The sequence below is a fragment of the Propithecus coquereli genome, unplaced genomic scaffold (assembly GCF_000956105.1).
Source record: "Propithecus coquereli isolate 6110/MARCELLA unplaced genomic scaffold, Pcoq_1.0 Scaffold285, whole genome shotgun sequence".
Classification (NCBI taxonomy): domain Eukaryota; kingdom Metazoa; phylum Chordata; class Mammalia; order Primates; family Indriidae; genus Propithecus; species Propithecus coquereli.
The window spans coordinates 2,773,990-2,794,849 of record NW_012148452.1 but is presented as its reverse complement, the minus strand read 5'-3'; the positions used below and the strand labels follow the sequence as shown (position 1 = coordinate 2,794,849).

Genomic DNA, 20,860 nt, shown 5'->3' with positions numbered 1-20,860 from the left:
CTATATATATATTTTTAGTTGTCCAGATAATTTCTTTCTATTTTTAGTAGAGATGGAGTCTCACTCTTGCTCGGGCTGGTCTCGAACTCCTGACTTTCAGCGATCCACCCACCTCAGCCTCCCAGAGTGCTAGGATTACAGGCGTGAGCCACCGCACCTGGCCTTAGATTTACTTTTGATGAATTATTCTTACTAAGTATCTAGAATCAAAGTTTGTTGATTTTCTGGTCATAAACTAGCAATAATAAAGGAATTAGCCTCTACCTTCAGAATATGTCCCTCAAACTAGAGTCACAGTTCTGCTTCAGGAATGCAGATATTAGTAAGGAAATTTGAACACAAAATGCTCACAAGTTAGAGTTCAATGATGCTATAAAAAAGAAAACACCTCCAACAATCTCCTTACCTCCATTCTACAAATGGTTAGGAAATTCCTCATAATATCTGTCAAATAAATCATCCCTCCAGGGTAATGGAACTGTATCAGCCAGGTATACCTAAGTCCATTCAAATTAAGATAGCAAGCAAAAACTCAAGGAATGTTTTTAACATGAAAATAAGTTTTATACCACAACGCTCAATCAGACTGCCTCTCTAGAGGTTGACTTCAGATCACAACACAGTGAGAGGATGCCTGGGGGTTAAGGTAACTTCTCTCTGAATCTTTTGTGCAAAACTACTGAGACGCGATCCTTCTGGAAAGCATAATGAATTGGTGTTAAACCTGAATAAAATCTGGACAAACTCTCTATTAGAATAGTCTTTAGCAAGAAGCACTAGGTATTCTGAGCTGTATTAGGATTTTTTCTTTGCCCCCTTTACCTGGTGTGTGCTGAACGGTAGCCCTTCCTGCACAAATACTACTGAAGACGGAGATGGATTACGACTTAGCTGCTCCTTCAGTTTGACATGAGCTTGTTGGATGGCTGCAGATTCTTGCATTGTGCTATTTTCAACAGGCTGAGCTGTGTGGACGGTATAGATGTACTCAGGTGACTGTGGTAGAGAGCAGGTAATTGCTTGTTCTGTTCCGACCACAAAAGATGTAATATCTGAGCCTACAGGAGTAAGTGGTTCCAGCTGGCTAGCCTGACTTGTGGAAGATGGGTTGCTGTTGTTTGAATTAGCTAGGATATGCTGGCCTCTGTTGGACTGAGATGTTGGGCACTGATTCTCAACAGGCTCCACCTTTACCATCTCCAATTTAGGGGAGGAATGCAACTCATCTACTATCTGAAAGACAGCCTCTAGGTTTACTTCTGTCTTTTTATTTTCATCAGTAGCAGTGCAGGGCCAATTAGAAGGCAGAAACTCAACTGGATAGGAGGACTGCATTGGAGCATTCTGGGAAAAGAAAAAAAATAGGACTGTTTGGATAGAAAATCAAATATGAGATTAAGGAGGAAAGCAACAACATTCAGACTGATGAATGCTAAACATAAATAGATTAAATTTAAAGCTCACCAAGAAAACATGAATGTTAATCTACTTTTCAGCAATGGTAACTCCAAATTTACTGTTAACATTTACTTGACATCTATTATATGTTGACCACACTATGCTAAGTTTTATACTGGAATGGACCAATAATTATCAGGGTTAAACTATACCAAACCAAAAAGCTATAGTACTCAAATGCCTGTTTGCTGATAAAATGTCTATATACCACATTCTTTCATAAAGGTTGATAGACAAAAACATCACTTGTATGTATCATATACTGTTTTAGAAATTCAGTATGGAAATTTCAAACACAAGATGTTCACAAGTCCACCAATCCTATAGATTCAGGCGGAGGTTCTGATATTCTGTTCCAAATGATCTGGGAAAAAATGGATGGAATATCAAATATCCTTTTGTTCCTGGAATTGCATATTTTTAATAATAAAGCAACAGACTAAAATAGCTGTTGCTTTTAGACTTATATCCATAAGATATATTTTCTTACACATAGTAGGCATTCAATACATGCTTGGTAACACAGATCTAAAGCTGTGAACATAAAATACAGAAAAACAGTGATTAAATAAAACATGTAATGAATTGATGTTGCCCAATGCAGAGCTTTGCACAGAGTAGGCATTCAATAAATGTGTGTTATCTCAGATTATAAACATAAAATACAGAAGAGCTATGATTAAATAAAACATGCAGTGAGTTGATGTTGCCAAACATACTACAAAGATCGTGCCAATGATGTTTAGAAGGCCACTAATGACAAATAATGTAAATTCAAACAGTATAAGGTAAGCACTACGCTACTATGCCCAATAGCACCATATATTGAGTTCTTAACTATGTGCCAAGCACATTCAAAGTACTTTATATAACATTATTTCATTTAACCCTCACTGAAACCCTATGAAAAATGATAATCTCTATTTCCAAATGAAAAAACTGAGGTTCGGAGAAACTTTGTAATTTACCCAAAGTCATGATGAAATAACTTCAGAGCTGGGTTTCAAGTCTAGGTTTGCCTGACTCAAGAGCTCTTGTTCTTAACCATTATAATATACTGACCATTCATGCACACTCTCCCCAGTACCTATAGTCCAACCACTTATTGCATTTATTTTCAAGATGGATTCTGAAATACTTTCCCTTTTATCTATTTTTAAATTTTATGTGTGCTTCTCTCTATTTTCCTATATAATGAACATGTATTGTCTCTGCAGTAAGAATAAGTCTTTATAAAAATGTTTTAAATTACGTATTTAAAATATGAACATAATCAAGACATAAACACTGTCAGAGTATCTCTACTATGATCCAGGGGAGAGAGTGCCTGGATCTACAAACAAGAACATTTAGCTGTGGGATAGGTATGTCCTCCAGTGAAGATGAATGGACTGGGATATCAGGCTTGATGGTATCCATGAAAAATGACCAACTAAGTTCCCTTAGTCTGATTTTATACTCTTCAAACAATAGCCTGATTATAATTTTACTTCCCTATGTAGATTTTCTCAAAAAAATGTTCTTTTGAGTACCTAATGCCACTAAGTAAGATATTCTCTTAACTGAAGCTGTCTTGGCTAGATATATCCAAGGCAAACACATAGTTCCAATCTTTAGCAGTTATAGCATGAAAATACAAAGCACAGGATTTAATCTTATCCTAGAAATAGCAATATAAAACATTTAAAACAATTATATCCTAAGAAATAGTGAGAAAATATTTGAAGTACAGGTTAAGCATTTAAATCTGAAAATCCGAAATCTGAAATGCTCTGAAATCTGAAACTTTTTGAGTACTGACATGATACAAGCAGAAAATTACATGTATAAATAACATAAACTTTGTTTCATGAACAAACTTATTAAAAATATCATATAAAACTACCTTCAGGATACGTGTATAAGATATATATGGAACATAGTGAATTTTATGTTTAGACTTGGGTCCCATCCCCAAGATATCTCATTCTATATATGCAAATATTCAAAAATTTGAAATCCAAAACACTTGTGGTGCCAAGCATTTTGGATAAGGGATGTTCAACTGGTATGGTGTTTATGACATGCAGGCTAAGGATGAAGGGGGCCACCACTTAAATTTCTCATTTTTGACACCATTTTTCCTTTCTCCTTAAAAAGTTTAATTACCTGTACCACCTTGAAAGAATCTGTCATTTGGTGACATACACTTTTAGAGTCTATGTAGTATTCATTTTACAATGGCAAGTCTAGAATAGCACTGTTTAAAATACGGAAATGTTCCATATGTTCACTGTACAATTTGGTAGCCACATGCCATATAAACTATTGAGCAATTAAAATGTGGCTACTTTGACCAGGGAATGAATTTTAAATTTTACTTAATTTTAATTAACTTAGATTTAAATAACCACATGAGACTACTGAGCACTTGAAATGTGGCTACCATGACTAGGGAATGCATTATTACATTTCACTTAATTTTAATTAATTTAAATAGCCATATGTGGCTAGTGGCTAACATATTGAACAGAGCTGGCCTGAAAGAATCCTCTGATATCACTTATATCAATTCCTTTTATTTAGAATTGAGAAAACTGAGCCCATTAATCCACAGCTTACCTCTGGCCATTTGTTAACATAAAATTACACTCTAAAATTTTGCAAGGTCAATAATATTGCACACGAAGCACAGAGTATGCCCACTGTTCCAAGATCTTACCTGGAAGTAGTTGCAGTGTGCGTAGGAAGAGGCAGTGGGAGTGACACAACTACTTAGAGCATCCATGTGGGTAGAAGGAGAACAGCATTGCAGCACAGCTGGAACAAATTCAAACACAGACAAGCCATCAACCATAATAAACCTCTGTAGCATCCAAGGAGCATCCCCTTTCAATCTGGAAAGAACTCCAAATTTGACAAACTTCCTCTGATTGTCTAACAAAATAATATTTAGTACAATTAGGTGCTATTATTTATTGAAAACTAATTTTAAAAGTCTTTAAAAGGGCCTTGTCTATTTTTATAAGTGATTTCTTTAGCACATAAATATTATTATCTTTCTAACTAAACGTTTATTCTTATTGCAAGTAATTTCATTTTATTGAAAATACCAGAATATACTTGAAATTCCAAAATAATTAATTGTTTTATTTACTTTAACAGTAACAACCAATTGGACAGGGCAGTGTTTTAAAAGAATAAATGTTCTCCAAATGTTCTACTATTAAACAATGCATCCAGTAGAAATACATGTAAAAATGTTTTCATCATTTAGACAAGTGGTTAGGAATGCAGATCCTAGAGCCAGACTGCCTGGCTTTGAAGCCCAGCCCCACCATTTAATAGTTGTGCAATTTTGAGCATGGTTAATCTCTTTGGTCCTCAGTTTCTATACCCTATTAAAATAGGGATAATAATAGAACCTACCTAATATGGCGGTTGTGAGGAATGAATGAACTAATATCCACAAAGAACTTAGAATAGTACTGGCAGAAAGTAAGCAATCAATAAATGTTAGCTGCTATTATTTTAACTAAAGAAATGCACTTTCCAAATTTTCCCTTCGTAGTTAGAACATCATGAAAAGATTGAACTCTTTGTACTGGGATAGTTACACTTACAGATGCAGACTTAATAATAGGTTGAGTCTCCTCTTTTCCAGACAGAGAGATTCTCCAGTATGAATGAGAATCTGTTATAACATCACAATTTTGGATTAAACAGATGATGATATATATTGAGTGCCTACCATGTTCCAGGCACAGTGGCAGATACTTTACATATATTGCCTTTACAAAATAAGTAAACTAAAGCTCAGCAATATTAATTTGCCAAAAGTCACAAAGCCGGTAGTGACAGAGTTAGTACTCAAACTCCAAAGCACAAGTTCTATGATATGCCACAGTACTTCCCCCTAAGTTTTCCTTCTTCCTGAACTGTAACATTTTAATTTTACTAGATCTCCACTTGTTGAATATTTTTAAAGGTGTCTTTATAAGGTGGCAACTTTCCCTTTTTATGTCCACATTCTCCATATTTGACTGTGCTAATGAAATTACTAAATAATCTCATTCCTTAATCTTTGAAAGGAAATTAACCTAAGAATTGTAAAAACTGAAATGCTTCCCTATTTCTTCATTATTGACTAATGAGTTTTAAAATGTCAGAAGTTCATAAAGGCATATTAAAGATAAATATTTTCTCATTGTATCATGTGCAATTTGAGGCATTAAATTTTGTACATAGAAAAACTTCAAATGCAAAGAATTCCAGTTCAGATATAAAAGTTGATATTTTCTGAATATGACTTTTTAAAAATTTCTGTGACTAAAAAAAGCCATATATTACTAAGATTGCCTCATAAAATTCAAGCTGTTGTCACTTCCAACATAGGTTAGGCAAACAGGTTTTTAAATTTGATCCTTTGGAGGTTATTCAAATATACAATTAAAATGTTTTGGATTTGAATTTGATTTCCCAAGGTATTTGAAAGCACAGATATCCTGGGAAATTAACAGAATCCAAACAGCTAAACACTGAGCAGGGTCTGCAGGGTTTGCTGAAACCGAAAAAAGTGTATTTTTTTTTCTAGAGTTGTAACAGCGATGGAAAACTCAGCCCCCTAGCGGCAGGAAAAGACTTAGGCGCTGCAGGTTCATTCCATCAGAGTACCAAAAAGCAGTGTTTCATTACAAATAAATCAATGAAGGGTGTTAGCTTTATTTTTCTGATATATCTCTGTTCTGACTTCACTGGTTACACATTTTGAATAGTTGTTAAAATGTACTTTAAAATAAACTGCTTGGAGAAATAAAGAAACTACAACATGCACCAGCGAATATGTGAATAAATATCTGACAGCTGATTTGGTATCCTAGGAAACAGCAAAATAGTGAATGTTCTTTAAAGTGTCCAGCAACAAATGGAAAGCAGAAAGGTACCGGTATGAAAAAAAGGAGGACTCTAATAAACTATAATCCAAAAAGATTCCTCAATGGCTATTTCCTTACTAGTACAGTCCTACTATGCATAGTCAACAAGACAGAACAAAGTATTAGTAGGTTCACTGAGTATGAAAAACCTAGGTATAGAAATCCAACTATGTGCTTAGTATATAACAAATCAATCTATTGTGCATGTGCATTATGAAAGCACTAACATTTATAAAACAGAATTCATCACTATGTCCTAAGACATATTCATCTGTATAAAGATAATTTCAGTGTCTTCCTGAAGGCAGTGTTCACTTAAGGCATTAAACTGCATGTAGAAGCTGGGCACAGTGGCTCACGCCTGTAATCCCAGCAACAAGGGAAGCTGAGGCAGGAGGATTGCTTGAGACCAGGAGTTCGAGACCAGCCTGAGCAACATCGCGAGACCCTGTCTCTAAAATATATTTTTAAAATTAGTGGGGAGTGGTGGCATGTGCCTGTAGTCCCAGCTGCTCAGGAGGCTGAGGTGGGAGGACCACTTGAGCCCAAGATTTTGAGGCTGTAGGAGCTATGATCACACCACTGCACTACAGTTTGTGTGACAGAGTGAGACCTTGACTCTAAAAAAAAAAAAAAAAGAAAAGGTAATAAATAAGAAAGAAATTGCATGTAAAAGTAAAAACTGCAAAGAACAGAATTCAATTTCAGATATAAGAGTTGGTAACATTTTCAAAAAAAGTCTAAGTAATAAAAAATTCTAAAGCCAGAATTATTAAAAATTATCACTCCTTCTACAGGCGAAGCAAACAAGTTCATATACTTTACCCGATGCAGGTAATTCAAATATAGAATTTAAATGTTTTGGGGCCAGGCATGGTGGCTCACACCTGTTATCCTAGCATTCTGGGAGGCCAAGGCAGGAGGATCGTTTGAGCTCAGGAGTTTGAGACCAGCCTCAGCAAGAGCGAGACCCCGTCTCTACTAAAAAGAGAGAGAAATTAGCCAGATGACTAAAAATAGAAAAAATTAGCCTGGCGTGGTGGCACATGCCTGTAGTCCCAGCTACTCAGGAGGCTGAGGCAGGAGGATTGCTTGAGCCCCCGAGTTTGAGGTTGCTGTGAGCTAGGCTGACGTCATGGCACTCTAGCCTGGGCAACGGAGCGAGACTCTGTCTCCAAAGAATTTAAGTATTTTGGATTTGAATCTACTTCAGCATAGTATGGTGTCAACAGTGAGAAAATGCCTAATGTTATAGATACTCAAAAGGAAAAACATCGTAACAGTAAATTTGATTTAAAGATAACATCTATAACAACCAGACCCCTAGCACCTCCTCATTTATGGTGAGGTAAAGAAAAGGTCTTCTGAGTATAAACCCAAAAGAAGTGAAAGCAGGCATTTGAAAAGATATTTGTACACCCACGTTCATTGTAGCAATATTCACAACTGCCAAAAGGTGGAAGCGATCCAATGTCCATCGACAGATGAATGGGTAAACAAAATGTGGTACATACATACAATGGAATATTACTCATCCTTAAAAAGGGAGAGAATTTTGACATTCACTACAATATGGATAAAACTTGCAAACATTAAGCTAAGTGAAATAAGTTGGGCACAAAAGGACAAATATTGTATAATTCCTCATATGAGGTTCCTAGAATAGTCAAATTCGTTGAAACCAAAAGTAGATTAGAGATTACCAGGGGCTGAGGGGAAGGGGGAATGGGAAGCTATTGCTTAACTCGTACAGAGTTTCATCTGGGTGATGAAAAGTTTTGGAAATAGTGGTAATGGTTGCATAATATTGTGAATGTAATTAGTGCCAATGAATTATACATTTAAAAATAGTTAAAGTGGTAAATTTATATATTAAATACTGTATGATTCCAGTTACATGAGATATTTAGTAAAATTCATAGAGACAGAAGGTAGAATGGCAGTTGCCAAGGGCAACCTCTCAACCTCAGGGGGAGGACATAACGCGAAGTTAGCATTTAACAGGTACAGAATTTCAGTTGGGGAAGATGAAAAAGTTCTGGAGATGGATGGTGGTGACGGTCAATGTCCTTAGTGCCACAAAACAATACACTTAAAAATATTTAAAATGGTTAAGTTTTATATGATGTATATTTCACCACAACAAAAAAAGGCAAATATGATTGTGCTTTTGCTTAGTTTCTTCTGTTAGGTAAGGAGAGCTTTCTGGGGCCAAGTCCCTCTTTTCCATAAGTACAAAATCAAGTCTTTTCAGAGAAACTGACAATGTAGGCTACCCGAGCATGAGAGGAACAACACTGAAAAGCTTTTATAATTTCATATTCTATATTTGTTTATGTAAATTATATAGGATTAGAAGCCTAAAGATCAAACCTTTAGAATTTAAATGAAATTTAAAACAATAATAAGCAACCCTTTTTGCCCAAGGGTCAATTTAGAAAAAATTTAAATAATGATAGGGCTGGGTTGTGGCTCACACTCCGTAATTCCAGTGCTTTGGGAGGCTGAGGCTGGAGGATGGCTTGAGCCCAGGAGTTCAATCCTGGCCAACATAGCAAGACCCGACCTCTACAAAAAATTTAAAAAATTAGCCAGGTACGGTGGCGTGTGCCTGTAGTCCTAGCTACTCAGAAGGCTGAGGCAGGAGGATCCTTTGAGCCTAGGAATTTGAGGTTACAGTGAGCTATGACTGTGCCACTGCACTCCAGCCTGGGCTGCAATAATAATAAAAATAATAGGATATGCTTTTTAAATAAAAAATAAAAATATCATTTGTACCTTAGGGCAAAGTATATATTCTTACAAATGTCTTTATTCAGCCATTAAAGAGTTAATAACTAGGCTAATCTAAAAGTTTTTAAAATATTTTATCCTTTACATGTAAATAGTGTTTAAATTTTACAAAGTTTATTCACATACATTAATCCATTTAATTCCTGACCCAAACTATTATGGCCACTTTATAGAAAGGGAAATTGAGGTTGAGTAACATGAAATAAGCCACTTAAGTTCACATCCAATGATTAATGGCAAAGCTGAGATTAGAACTAGTTCATCCCATTCCATAAATTATTTACTAAGGACCCATTATAGCCAAGCACTATGCTAGGTGTAGGGGGATAAAGAAATGAATTAGAGGCAGCCCCACTCCCTGGAGCCCCCAAACTAGACTCCCACACAAGCAGTTGGAATGTATGTTCTCTCTGCTTGGACAAGCTGAGTCAATCACCCAGAGTAATCCCAATGCCACCAGCAGCATATAAGGGCAGATCCCTCTGCTAACTGCTATTGTCTACCCTACCTGGGGATAATTAACTCTGGAGAAGAGATATATCAGAAAAAAACTGTCTCAAAAGAAAAACAAAAGACCCTCTTTATGAGAGGCAGGTAGGCAGTAGAACACAGTGGCCAAAAGAACAGGCTCTTGAGTCAGATTGCTTGGGTTTATTCCCCAGCCTGCCACTTACTAGCTGTGCCTTAGTTTCCTCATCTATAAAATGAGGATAATTACACTATATATTTTATAAGATTGTTGTGAGGATTAAATAAGTGAATATCTGAAAAGTACTCAGAAGAGGTCCCTGGTCATAGCGATTCCTATGTAAGTATTTGTTAAACAAAATATGAAATGAAGGGCAGCTACAATTTGCTTATTGCTGCTTTGAGTTCAAAACTTAACTTTGAAAAAAGACAAAGTTGATTTTGATTCAACTCAGCATTATAACATTAGTCTATGAAAAATAATTCCTCAATACAACAGGCCTCCCTATATAAATATGACTGTATGAATATTCTTAATGTATGTTCAAATACATATAGAGAATAAGTAAAATAAAAAGGTATAAAATGAAGTTTTTGGCCAGACACTGTGGCTCATGCTTGTAATCCCAGCATTTTGGGAGGTTGAGGCAGGAGGATCACTTAAGCCCAAGAGTTTGAGACCAGCCAGACAACATGGCGAGAACTCGTCTCTATAAAAAAATAAATAAAATGAAGTTTTTTATAAAAGAAGGAAATTAAATTATAGTAGCAACTTGTGAAAATAGCATCAGAGGAAAAAAACTGAATTCCAGATAAGACTAAAAAGAGTCAAATAATACTGGATCTACGACATTTTGTGTTTGAAGGAGTGATAAGAATAGGAAAAATGTAAATGAGCCAGGTAACGAAAACTGACATTTCAAGGGAAGAAAAACAACTATAAAAAATATGATCCTGTTTGTTGTTATACGTAAGATAACTTATAATAATGAGTCATTTTATTAGTCTGATAGCAATTTTTTAGTTTCAGTGTTTGGCTTTACTAAAGAAATAATTTATGAAATATCACAAAATGCAAAATGTATTGGTTATACCTGAAGACCAGATCCAAGTTCATTTTTAACACAACTGATTTTTTAATGAAATTGGGTGTTGGCCAGGCGCAGTGGCTCACGCCTGTAATCCTAGCACTCTGGGAGGCCGAGGTGGAAAGATCGTTTGCGCTCAGGAGTTGGAGACCAGCCTGAGCAAGAGTGAGACCCTGTCTCTACTAAAAATAGAAAGAAATTAATCAGACAACTAAAAATACATATATAAAAAAATTAGCCGGGCATGGTGGTGCATGCCTGCAGTCCCAGCTACTCCGGAGGCTGAGGCAAGAGGATCACTTGAGCCCAGGAGTTTGAGGTTGTTTGTGAGCGAGTTTGAGGTTGTTTGTGAGCTAGGCTGACACCACGGCACTCTAGTCCGGGCAACAGAGCGAGACTGTGTCTCAAAAAAAAAAAAAAAAAGTTAGAAATAGAGCCTAAAGCTCCTTTAAAAGTGTCCAAAAGTGAAAAAAAAAAAAAAAAATTGGGTGTCATTTTTAATTAAAATTTGACCTAAACCTCAAGTCACATAGTTCATTTTGAAAGGACTCAAATATAACCATTACTTCAAAATTAGTCCCTTTGTTACAGCTTAGCTGAATTTGTAAGTAATTATTATCTTGCTTCTGAGAATGATATTCTGTTTAACTTTGGGAAAGTCATTGGTAATACTCTTCATAAATAGGTATTCACTAAATATTGCTTAAATTGCTCACACTTTTTGTTTCCTGCACCCATAATTGGGAGGATTAAGTACTTGTAGAGTATTTTTAAGGCATTTTCTTCTCTATTGCCGGTCTTTTGTATTTAACAATGTAAGTTTTTATTTACATATTACAGTACTTCAGAATATTCAAAGCAGTTTTGCCTATATCATAGAACTACTCTACGTATTTGAAGTCATGAGATTTCTTATTCTCATAATCTCAGAAACCTTGTAGTCATTTCAATTATTCCTATTAAAGAAGACAGACAAAACAAAAATTCAGATAACACAAGATTCTATTTTATATGTGCTGTATACGATCAAAATATCAGCAGCACTTATTTTTTTTTTTTTTTTTTTTTTGAGACAGAGTCTCACTGTGTTGCCCAGGCTAGAGTGCCGTGGCGTCAGCCTAGCTCACAGCAACCTCAAACTCCTGGGCTCAAGAGATCCTCCTGCCTCAGCCTCCTGAGTAGCTGGGACTATAGGCATGCGCCACCATGCCCGGCTAATTTTTTCTATATATTTTTAATTGTCCAATTAATTTCTTTCTATTTTTAGTAGAGACGGGGTCTCGCTCTTGCTCAGGCTGGTTTCGAACTCCTGAGCTCAAACAATCCGCCCGCCTCGGCCTCCCAGAGAGCTAGGATTACAGGCGTGAGCCACCGCACCCGGCCACTTACTCTTTTTTTAATGTCTCCTTCCTAAATCCTTACCTTGAACTCTTAGAGACAACTCTCAATTTATAAGTTTACATCAAGCTAAAATATCTTTAAAATAACATTTCTAAAATCATAATTTAACAAATAGCATTTCTATAATGAATGAATAATATTAACTATTTGTATTGTCTTCTGGTGAATAATATATAAGTGCTTCTCATAAAATTTGGAACTAGGAGTTTCTATGAGGACTACTGGAACTTAGAATGTATCTTCCCATAGAAATCACATCATACAGGCTGCTTTAGCTCCTAAACCAGACTATAACCATTTATGCCTTAAGTACAGGACTAATAGTAATATAGAACCCAACTACCTCATCTACTATTTCCAAAGGAAAATGTCTCCAAAATTCCAAATTTTGAAGGCCAGAGCACATTTCTACATCTCCTTGCTGCAGTCCTTCAAATTTCAACTCCTCGGAAACTTCTGAGTCTTTAGTAGTTTGAGAAAAGGAAAAGAAAGGAAAGGGAAACATCTTCTGGTGAAAGGAGGGATGCAGGGGAATTGTCCAGCTGGGCTACAGAATGGAAAGCAAGTGTAAGGAAGACAGAGATTGTCTCTGTATACATTCTACGCATACATGGAATGTAGCCAAAATCATAACTTAGATAGCAATGTTTAACTTGTTTATTAAGATAACAGATTAAACTCCCCAGTAATAAAAATATGATCCTGTTTGTTGCTATATATAAGAAAACTTACAAACATCAACTTATCTTCTATTTTTAAAGATCACATAAATATTTTTGTTCTTCAAGAAGTAGCTACAAATCTGCAAAAATCCTAGGCCTCAACCATTTTCTACATAAGATGGTAAAAAAATGTTTTTAAATTTCTAATGGGCAAAATGATTAAAAATGCTAAATCATCCTTGCTCCATATAATTCCTTCCCCCTTTTCCTTCTCAACTCCATCCACCAAGAGTAGTACCTCTAAAAATCTATAAAACACAAGGTAATTTAAACTCTGGTTTTAATATCATTAAACCTAAACGTTTTGGGAAAATAAAGCCATCCCTTTTACTGCTATATTTGGGTAGAACGCAATAAGCCAAAGTACAAGTATATATTTGGATGTTAACAGCTAGAAAATAGTGAGTACTGTTACAAATAGAACAGTCACCAGATTTACAACTTTAAAATGGCAACAAATTATTTAATTCCCTTTTCTAATTTACATTCTTTCCACTTATTTTAGCTTTTGGTTTAGTACTGCCTGGGAGAAGTGGTCTAAAAAAATACCTCCAGAGATTGCTTTCAGATTTACATAACTGAGAAAATTAAGGATTTGTTCTGTGAAGTTTGGATTCGGTCAAGGGGCCACACTTGGGGACTCGGAGGGCCACGTAAGGCCCCGAGGCCACAGGTTCCCCACTTCTGATTCTTAATTCATAGGGCAAAGGAACGCCCCCTTTCTTCTCTCTCTGGTCTTTTTCTGAAAGCTTTGACCCTTGTCTTGTTTCTGTTGCCCCATTTCATCACTCTGTAAAAAGTATACTACATGATGAAACACATGGCACTGCTATGGTGTTTCTGTAAAACAGAAAATACATTTGAGTGAAACGGTAATTATCTTGCAAAAAGATACTTAAAACAAACAAACAAACGAAATACACACACACCTTTTTTTCCCAAGAAACAAAACAGATGGTCACTATAAGGATTCCCAGTTAGTGAGTTGGGATCTACTAGCATGTCCTCAATGCCCTTGGTTGAGTTCCAGGGCAGTTGTCATTGTCAGGTTTCTCCTCTCTGCTACTGCCCCGTTCTTAGTTGGCTGGGATTAACACTGTAGGGATTCTACTGTTCACCACATTTTTACTAAGGAATTTAATTTAGTTTTCAGAGAATATGCTTTTGTATTAAACTTCATTCCTGAGATACTAAAATGATTTCATTATGAGGTAATCTCACCTATAAATTAAAAAAATATAAAGTATATAATAATTATTTTTAAACAAAAAAACTACTGCAATAAGGGCAGAGTTAAAACAAGGTTCTGGGGTACTAAGTCTTAATTTTATAACTAGGACATATTTTGAGGATAAAAAAGTTTCACCAAAACATACACTTTTATGCACCAACAGAATTTTCACAACCCTTAATAACACAATGAAATTTTATATATTTGTTAGAAATATATCCTTCTAAGAAATCTTTGACATTTCTTACATGCATATTCCTACTATTTGTGTTTAAGTACACCGAGATTAAAATGCATTTAAAAATATAAATGCTCATTGTAAACTACCTTAATAGAAGCCAGTGAACTTTCTCATACCTGTTGGATAGTAGGCTTGGGAGTACTGCGCTGAAGGTGTGTAGTTACTATATTTTTGGGAGGAGGTGACCATTGTTTGAGGACCTTGTTGAACGTGTACAGATGTGGCGCTGGGCTGCAGCGTATAGGTAACCTCAGTTGGAAACCTTTGCAGTACAGGAAATGGAACCCCTTTATCTGAAAAAGTGGGAGACGTATCCACTTGTCCAGGGTGCATTCCAAGGGAGTTCTGCCACGTTCTAGGAGGAATCGGGGTCCGATCTAAACCTTTCAGAGGGAAAGTACTGTGGTTGTGGGATGAAGTTGATACGTAGGAGTAAGGAGACAAACTATCTCGCCGGAACGACCGGTGAAATTGTCCTACAGCCACTGGTCCTGCATAAAAGAGGAAGAGCACATTTACTAACTTTACATTACACTACCATACTAAACCAAAGGTCATAAAATACACTATGCTTCACCAATCAGCCATTTTTAACACAAGAGAAGTTTAATTTTGGTAAAAACAAGTTCAGAATCCAGGATATGAGATTGTACATATAATGCTCAAAGAATAATCAAATAAAATTTTGTTCGGCTCTCAGTGTGACTGTCTTAAGAGATGAAGTGCCCACACTCTAGCATTAAATCAAATGTTAAATCACATATTCCATGTTGCAAGCTTTTTACAGATGATTCACCCATCTTACCTTTTACCTCAATTGACTGACACAGATTTTTCCAATGCATAAGCCACTCCCTAGAAATTTTCCAGTCTTTCAAACCATTTAGAAACATTAATAATAGGCATGAAAATAAGTATTCCACACAAAAGAAATAAGTGTGGAACATATAAGAATTATAACACAAACCAAAAAGAAATACAATGTTCTTTCCTTCCTTTCAATTTATTTTAAAATGATAATCTTTATAGAAAAGTCAGGCTTGAAACGTTGACTTAGTTCTCTTCTTCACTCCTTAAAACAATCAATCATTTTCCATGGTCTTTTTTGTCTTCAGAGCCTCTCTACTAGTGCGTCTTCCCAGATATCAGTGGCTCTCAAACATTGCTCTTTACATTTGAATTATCTGGAGAGTTTGTCAAAAATCCACTTATCCAGGCCCAGAGATTATGATACTTGCTTTCTCTTATCTAGCTAGCAAGGTAGAAAGGAATACAAAGTGGAGATAAGAAAGAGTGAGAAAGGGAAATAGTACATAATGAGGAAAGGAAAAATAAAAATGTTACAGGACTTATTTTATAGATTATGATTCTTAAACATAAACAAAGCTAGCCTAATTTATCCCTAAGGAGAGTTTTATGTATTAAGTTATGCAGAGCCAGCACAGTGGTTCATGCCTGTAACCCCAGCACCTTGGGGATCCAAAGTGGAAGGATGGCTTGAGCCCAGGAGTGCGAGATCAGCCTAGGCAACACAGAAAGACCCCGTCTCTACAAAAATAAAAACAAAAAAAGTTAGGCAGGCATGGTCGCACCTGCCTATAGTCTTAGCTGTTGGGAGGCCGAGGTGGGAGGATCGCTTGAGCCCAGGAATTGATGGCTCAGTCAGTGAGCCATGATTGCACCACTGCACTCCAGCCTGGGTGACAGAGCAAGAACCTGTCTCTAAAAAATAAATAAATAAAAATTTTTAAAAAAACAAATAAATTATGTGGTTCACAAATTCCTTTCAACTTATTAAACTAATTTGTAAAACAAGGAAAACCTAATTTATGTGCTGCTCAAGTGTTAAACTATATATTGAAAGTTCGCCCTCAAATATCTACTTTTCCAAATTAGATTGTAAATCCATTCCACCTGTTACACATAGCACATTCTATTTCTGTTGTGTTTAATTTCCTTTAAAGAATAAAGCATTAATGCCAAAAATAAATATGTACGCACATTCAAACTATAAATTCTGAAGCCACGGAAATCAAGAGCTCTTCAATCTAATGAGGAAAAAAATCCTAGTTCAGAAGATTGAATGTATGCAAATGACAGGCCTCTTAAAACTACTTTTCCTTTTTCCTTTAAATCGTTTTTATGCTACTCGACTTGCAATTCCATATGTACACACACTTTGAACTCACTACTGACAATCCCTAGTTTCCTAAAGAAACTTTTTTTGCTCTTCACAACAGGTATTTCTGAGTGTCAAAACTACTCACTGCTTGATTTCTCTTTGGATGCTTCACATGCCAAAACTACATATTGCCCACGATGTGCAATAATAGCTCATTAGTCCTTCCTCTGCTCTCTTTAGGGATAAGCTGTTGCTGAATTTTCAGACTGTCAATAATATAAAGCAGGTAATTAAAAATTATCTCCCTTGACTCAAATTCTGGCTTATATCTGAATTAAAATATAAATTCTACTTCTATCACGATAAACTCTGAGTGATGGCCAATTATCTATATTAGATGCTGCTAAAATTAGAACACTGTCAGGATTACAACGGTATTCCTTTAAGCTTATTTTTTAAAGAATTAAACATGTTCAGCTCTTATTTATTCTTCTGTTGAGGATTATCTCATAGGGCTCTATTCTGACCAACTTTATAGAGCATCATCTTATGTCTTCAGAACATCTTTTATTTTATTTTTTGAGGCAGAGTCTTACCCTGTTGCCCTGGCTAGAGTGCAGTAGCGTCATCTTAGCTCACAGCAACCTCAAACTCTTGGGCTCAAGCCATCCTCCTGCCTCAGCCTCCCTCCCCAGTGGCTGGGACTACAGGCATGCACTACCACACCCGACTAATTTTTCTATTTTTAGTAAAGACAGGGTCTTGCTCTTGCTCAGGCTGGTCTTGAAATCCTGACCTCAAACAATTCTCCTGCCTTAGCCTCCCAGAGTACTAGGATTACAGGCATGAGCCACCGTGCCCAGCTGTCTTCAGAACATCCTTAAGACATATTTGGCAAAATTTGAATCCAGAATTCTGGAAACGTAGGGCAGGATGGATTTGTGTTCTTGAAAATTCTACTATTCCTTTTATGGAAGCAAATCTGAATTAATCAATTACCAGGAAAGAACCCCAAAGCCTGCCTCTTGAGAGCTTGGTATCCTCAGGCAAAGACAGATTAGTACTTCTCAGACTTGTTATTTAGTTTAGAATGTTTTAACAAACATGGTAAAATAAACTGCCACCAAAAACAAAATAACACAAGTGGACCAAAAAAAGGAAACACGTGCTCTTCATACTTCTTATCAAGTATATTCTTCAAAGGTGAACAAGATCATTGGCCCAGTGGGTTTAAATAAGAGAATTAGGTCCTAAAACAGAGGATTCTATTGTAAAAAGAGAAGTATTCAAACCATAAACTGAAGTATAACAACAGAAAACAAAATAGAAACTAAGAAGTAGCAGCGAGGCTGGGCACCATGGCTCATGCCTGTAATCCCAGTGCTTTGGGAGGATCACTGGAGGCCAGGAGTTTGTGGCTGCAGTGAGCTCGCACCACTGCACTCCAGCTCTGGGCAACAGAGTGAGACCCCATCTCTAAAAAAAAAGGAAGAAGAATTAAATAAACTTAACATCATCTAGGAAAAAAAAAAAAAAAAAAGGAAGAAGTAGCAGCAGCAGCCTAGTCAGGCATGTAACCAAGGCAAGATTCAAGTAAAATAAAAATTAGGAAAAATAGAAGAGCTGAGGACTTAGAACATAGAGAACAAAGCAATACCGTGTCAGTATTCTTGAACTTATAACAGAATTACTTTCCACCTGAACTAGTAACACAATACCCTAGTCAACCGAGTCTATGGTGTAGACAATCCACACCTGACATACCTTCTGCACACACCAACAGGCAGAATGGTAAAAACCAGAAATGCATGAAAACAACAATAACCTAGGTATATATGGATTGACATATTACCTATATTGAAAAAGCATGAATTAAATTGTGTTTGTCAACAAACAGTAATCTTTAGAATGCTGATCAACTGAACTATAAATGCATAAAATCAGATTCTAGATAGCTCAAGTGTTTCTTCAATTAAAATGGCTTCTACCTGTAGAACACAACTGGTGAGGGGAAAAGATCAGAAAAGAGAAAAGTGAGCAAAAGTTGGTTTTTATGTGTGTACACATGTATGTTTCTTTCTTTGAAGTGGTTATCCCATTTCTCCCCAAAATACATTTTCCAGTCTTTTCTCCTTATACCCACCAAAAACACAACCTGAAAAAAAAACCATGTCAGAGATTCTGCCAAATGTATGCAATGGTATTATCTCCATTTCCTTTCTCCATACTATTCCCTACCAAAATCAGTGGAAATCACATGCAAGTGCCTTAATATTCTTTTAGAATTCCTTTAGAACATTCCTATGCCACTGCTATTTTTCAACTTGTTACTAGAACTCTAAACTAGTCTCTTATCTTCCAAACTCCACAGACACACAACCTAGTCCCTTATCTTCTAAATTCCAAATAAACAAAGTACTATGTCATTCATAACCCTGGGCCTAGGATAAAGTGAACATAATGTTATTTTATTTGCATATTTAAATTTTTTCCGTAACTCAAAAATAACCCAGACTTCTTTATGTTAAATCTATGTTAACATGCTAGACATGTTTCTATTACTCTCCTAGTTGAAATTGAAGAATTAATTCTTATTATTATATCCTGTTGCTTTCTTGGTATACTGCTTTATATCATGAACTCATTAAACAGGGAAAGGCAATACTGCCACCCTCACCTTTCTGGAAGAGGGGGAAGAACATTAGAAATCAAGTCCATAAAATAATGTACTATCACAGAAGGTTTCTGAGCTTTTGCTAAATACATATTTACACAAAGTTTCTTCCATACTGAAAAGATTGTAGCCGATAGTGAAAAATTCAAGAGCTATAAATATGAGCTTTCTACAATTCTTTTTAACTAAAACTTGACAGCTGAAAACCATTTTTGCCTTATGTTTGTCTAACCATCACACCTTAAGTAAGCATCAAGCTCTAATTAGCATCAACGAAAGAAACGTTTAGCCAATTCATTCTACATAGAAACAATATCTTGTAAATGAATCTATTACTATATTTTTTGCTCTTAAGATATACAATGTCTACCATTCTACATACCACTTGGAACCTTAAATTTGATTACCGTCATAACACTTCTTCTAAGATTTCTTAGATGTGTCAGTAGGTGGAAGGTGGCATGCCTCCTCAAGGGCCAACTTCCACTCAAGGCACCTTTTCCGAAACTTTCCCTTAGTTAGTATAATGTTCTAAGTTTTCTTGGTTGCAACTTTTTTCCTTCCCGCTTTAACCAGTAGAGTGACTCTGTTCTGCTTCCCTTTGAAGCAAAAGAGACCCTTCTGTGTTTCTTTCAGACCCAGTGCTTCAAATAAGGGCTACTTATTCTAGATGTTCAAAGTGGAGAGCCTGGGTCTCAGCAAGGTAAATGGCTATGGAGGTTTGCAAGTAGGTAAACTCTTGGGGTTCAAACTCTCAGGGTTTCAACTCTTGGGAAGAGTAGAAAGCAAGCCTGAAACACAGGTCCCTTTTTGCTGCTAGTGGACTCAGAAGTGGCTAAATGTTTACGGACTCTTTCCAGAGGAGGTACAGGCTGCGGGTGCTAGTGAGAATCTCGAGGTGGTGGGACCTACAGTCTCCGAGAGCACAGCGGAAAGTGGATCCCGGGCGCATTTCGGACACCTCCTAGGTGAGGCTGCGCGAAAATGCGCTCCGAAGTGGCGGTTGCTCCCTGCCGCTCGTGTGGCCCGCGATAGGCGAGGGCCCAGGCGCCTGACTCACCGTGCGGCTCGGGCCGGGGTCCAGCGAGCGGCAGTGGCGGCTCCTGGTGCTGCAGCGGGGAGGTGGAGGCCGAAGCCGAGGCCGAGGCGGAGGCCGACGTGATGAGGAGCCTCTGGAAGCGGTTGGGCGGGCGGCAGGGCACCTCCAGGCCGGCCGCCAGCTTGGCCTTATTGGCGCTGGTGAGCCTCTTGAGGTGCACGAGCAGCTGCGGCTGGTCGCGGCGGAAGTGCGGGCTGTGGAAGTGGTGGAGCGGCCCGTCGCCCGCCGGCCCGCCGCCCCCCGGCCCCGGCCCCGCCGCGCCCGGCCCGCCCAGCACCACCTTGCGGAAGCCGTAGAGATTGAGCTGGCGGATGAAGCTGGTGAAGTTGGTGGTTTTGAAGAGCTCGGGCTCGGCCCCAGCGGCCCCGACGCCGCCGGCCCCCCCAGCCCCGCCGCCGCCAGCTCCGGCACCGGCCCCGGGCGGGCTGAGCAGCTCGGCCTCAAAGAGCGGCTGGTCGATGAGCAGCCCCTCGCCGCGGCCGTCCCAGCGGATCGAGCGGTACCTGGGGCTGTTCACCAACCGCCACAATTTGGCGGGGAAGTTGTTGGGGTTGATGGGAGTGGAGAGCAGCGCCTCCTCCATCGCCCCCACCCGGGCCCTGGGCCTCGCCCCGCCGAGCCTGGCTCTCCCACCCCGTTCTCGATCCCCC

The 20,860-nt window shown here is 37.6% G+C and overlaps 1 protein-coding gene across 1 annotated transcript in view; it reads right to left on the bottom strand.

The window, feature by feature from the left end:
- HSF5 (heat shock transcription factor family member 5) overlaps positions 1 to 20,793 on the bottom strand; it is a 32,575-nt gene extending 11,782 nt beyond the window's left edge. Inside the window, exons 1-4 of the mRNA XM_012648416.1 lie at positions 20,172 to 20,793; positions 14,432 to 14,806; positions 4,160 to 4,257; positions 823 to 1,344 (exon numbers count right to left, since the gene is read on the bottom strand). Coding sequence (XP_012503870.1) covers positions 823 to 1,344; positions 4,160 to 4,257; positions 14,432 to 14,806; positions 20,172 to 20,793 — 1,617 coding nt within the window. The remainder of the gene's footprint in view (positions 1 to 822; positions 1,345 to 4,159; positions 4,258 to 14,431; positions 14,807 to 20,171) is intronic.
- Positions 20,794 to 20,860: the final 67 nt, after the last annotated feature.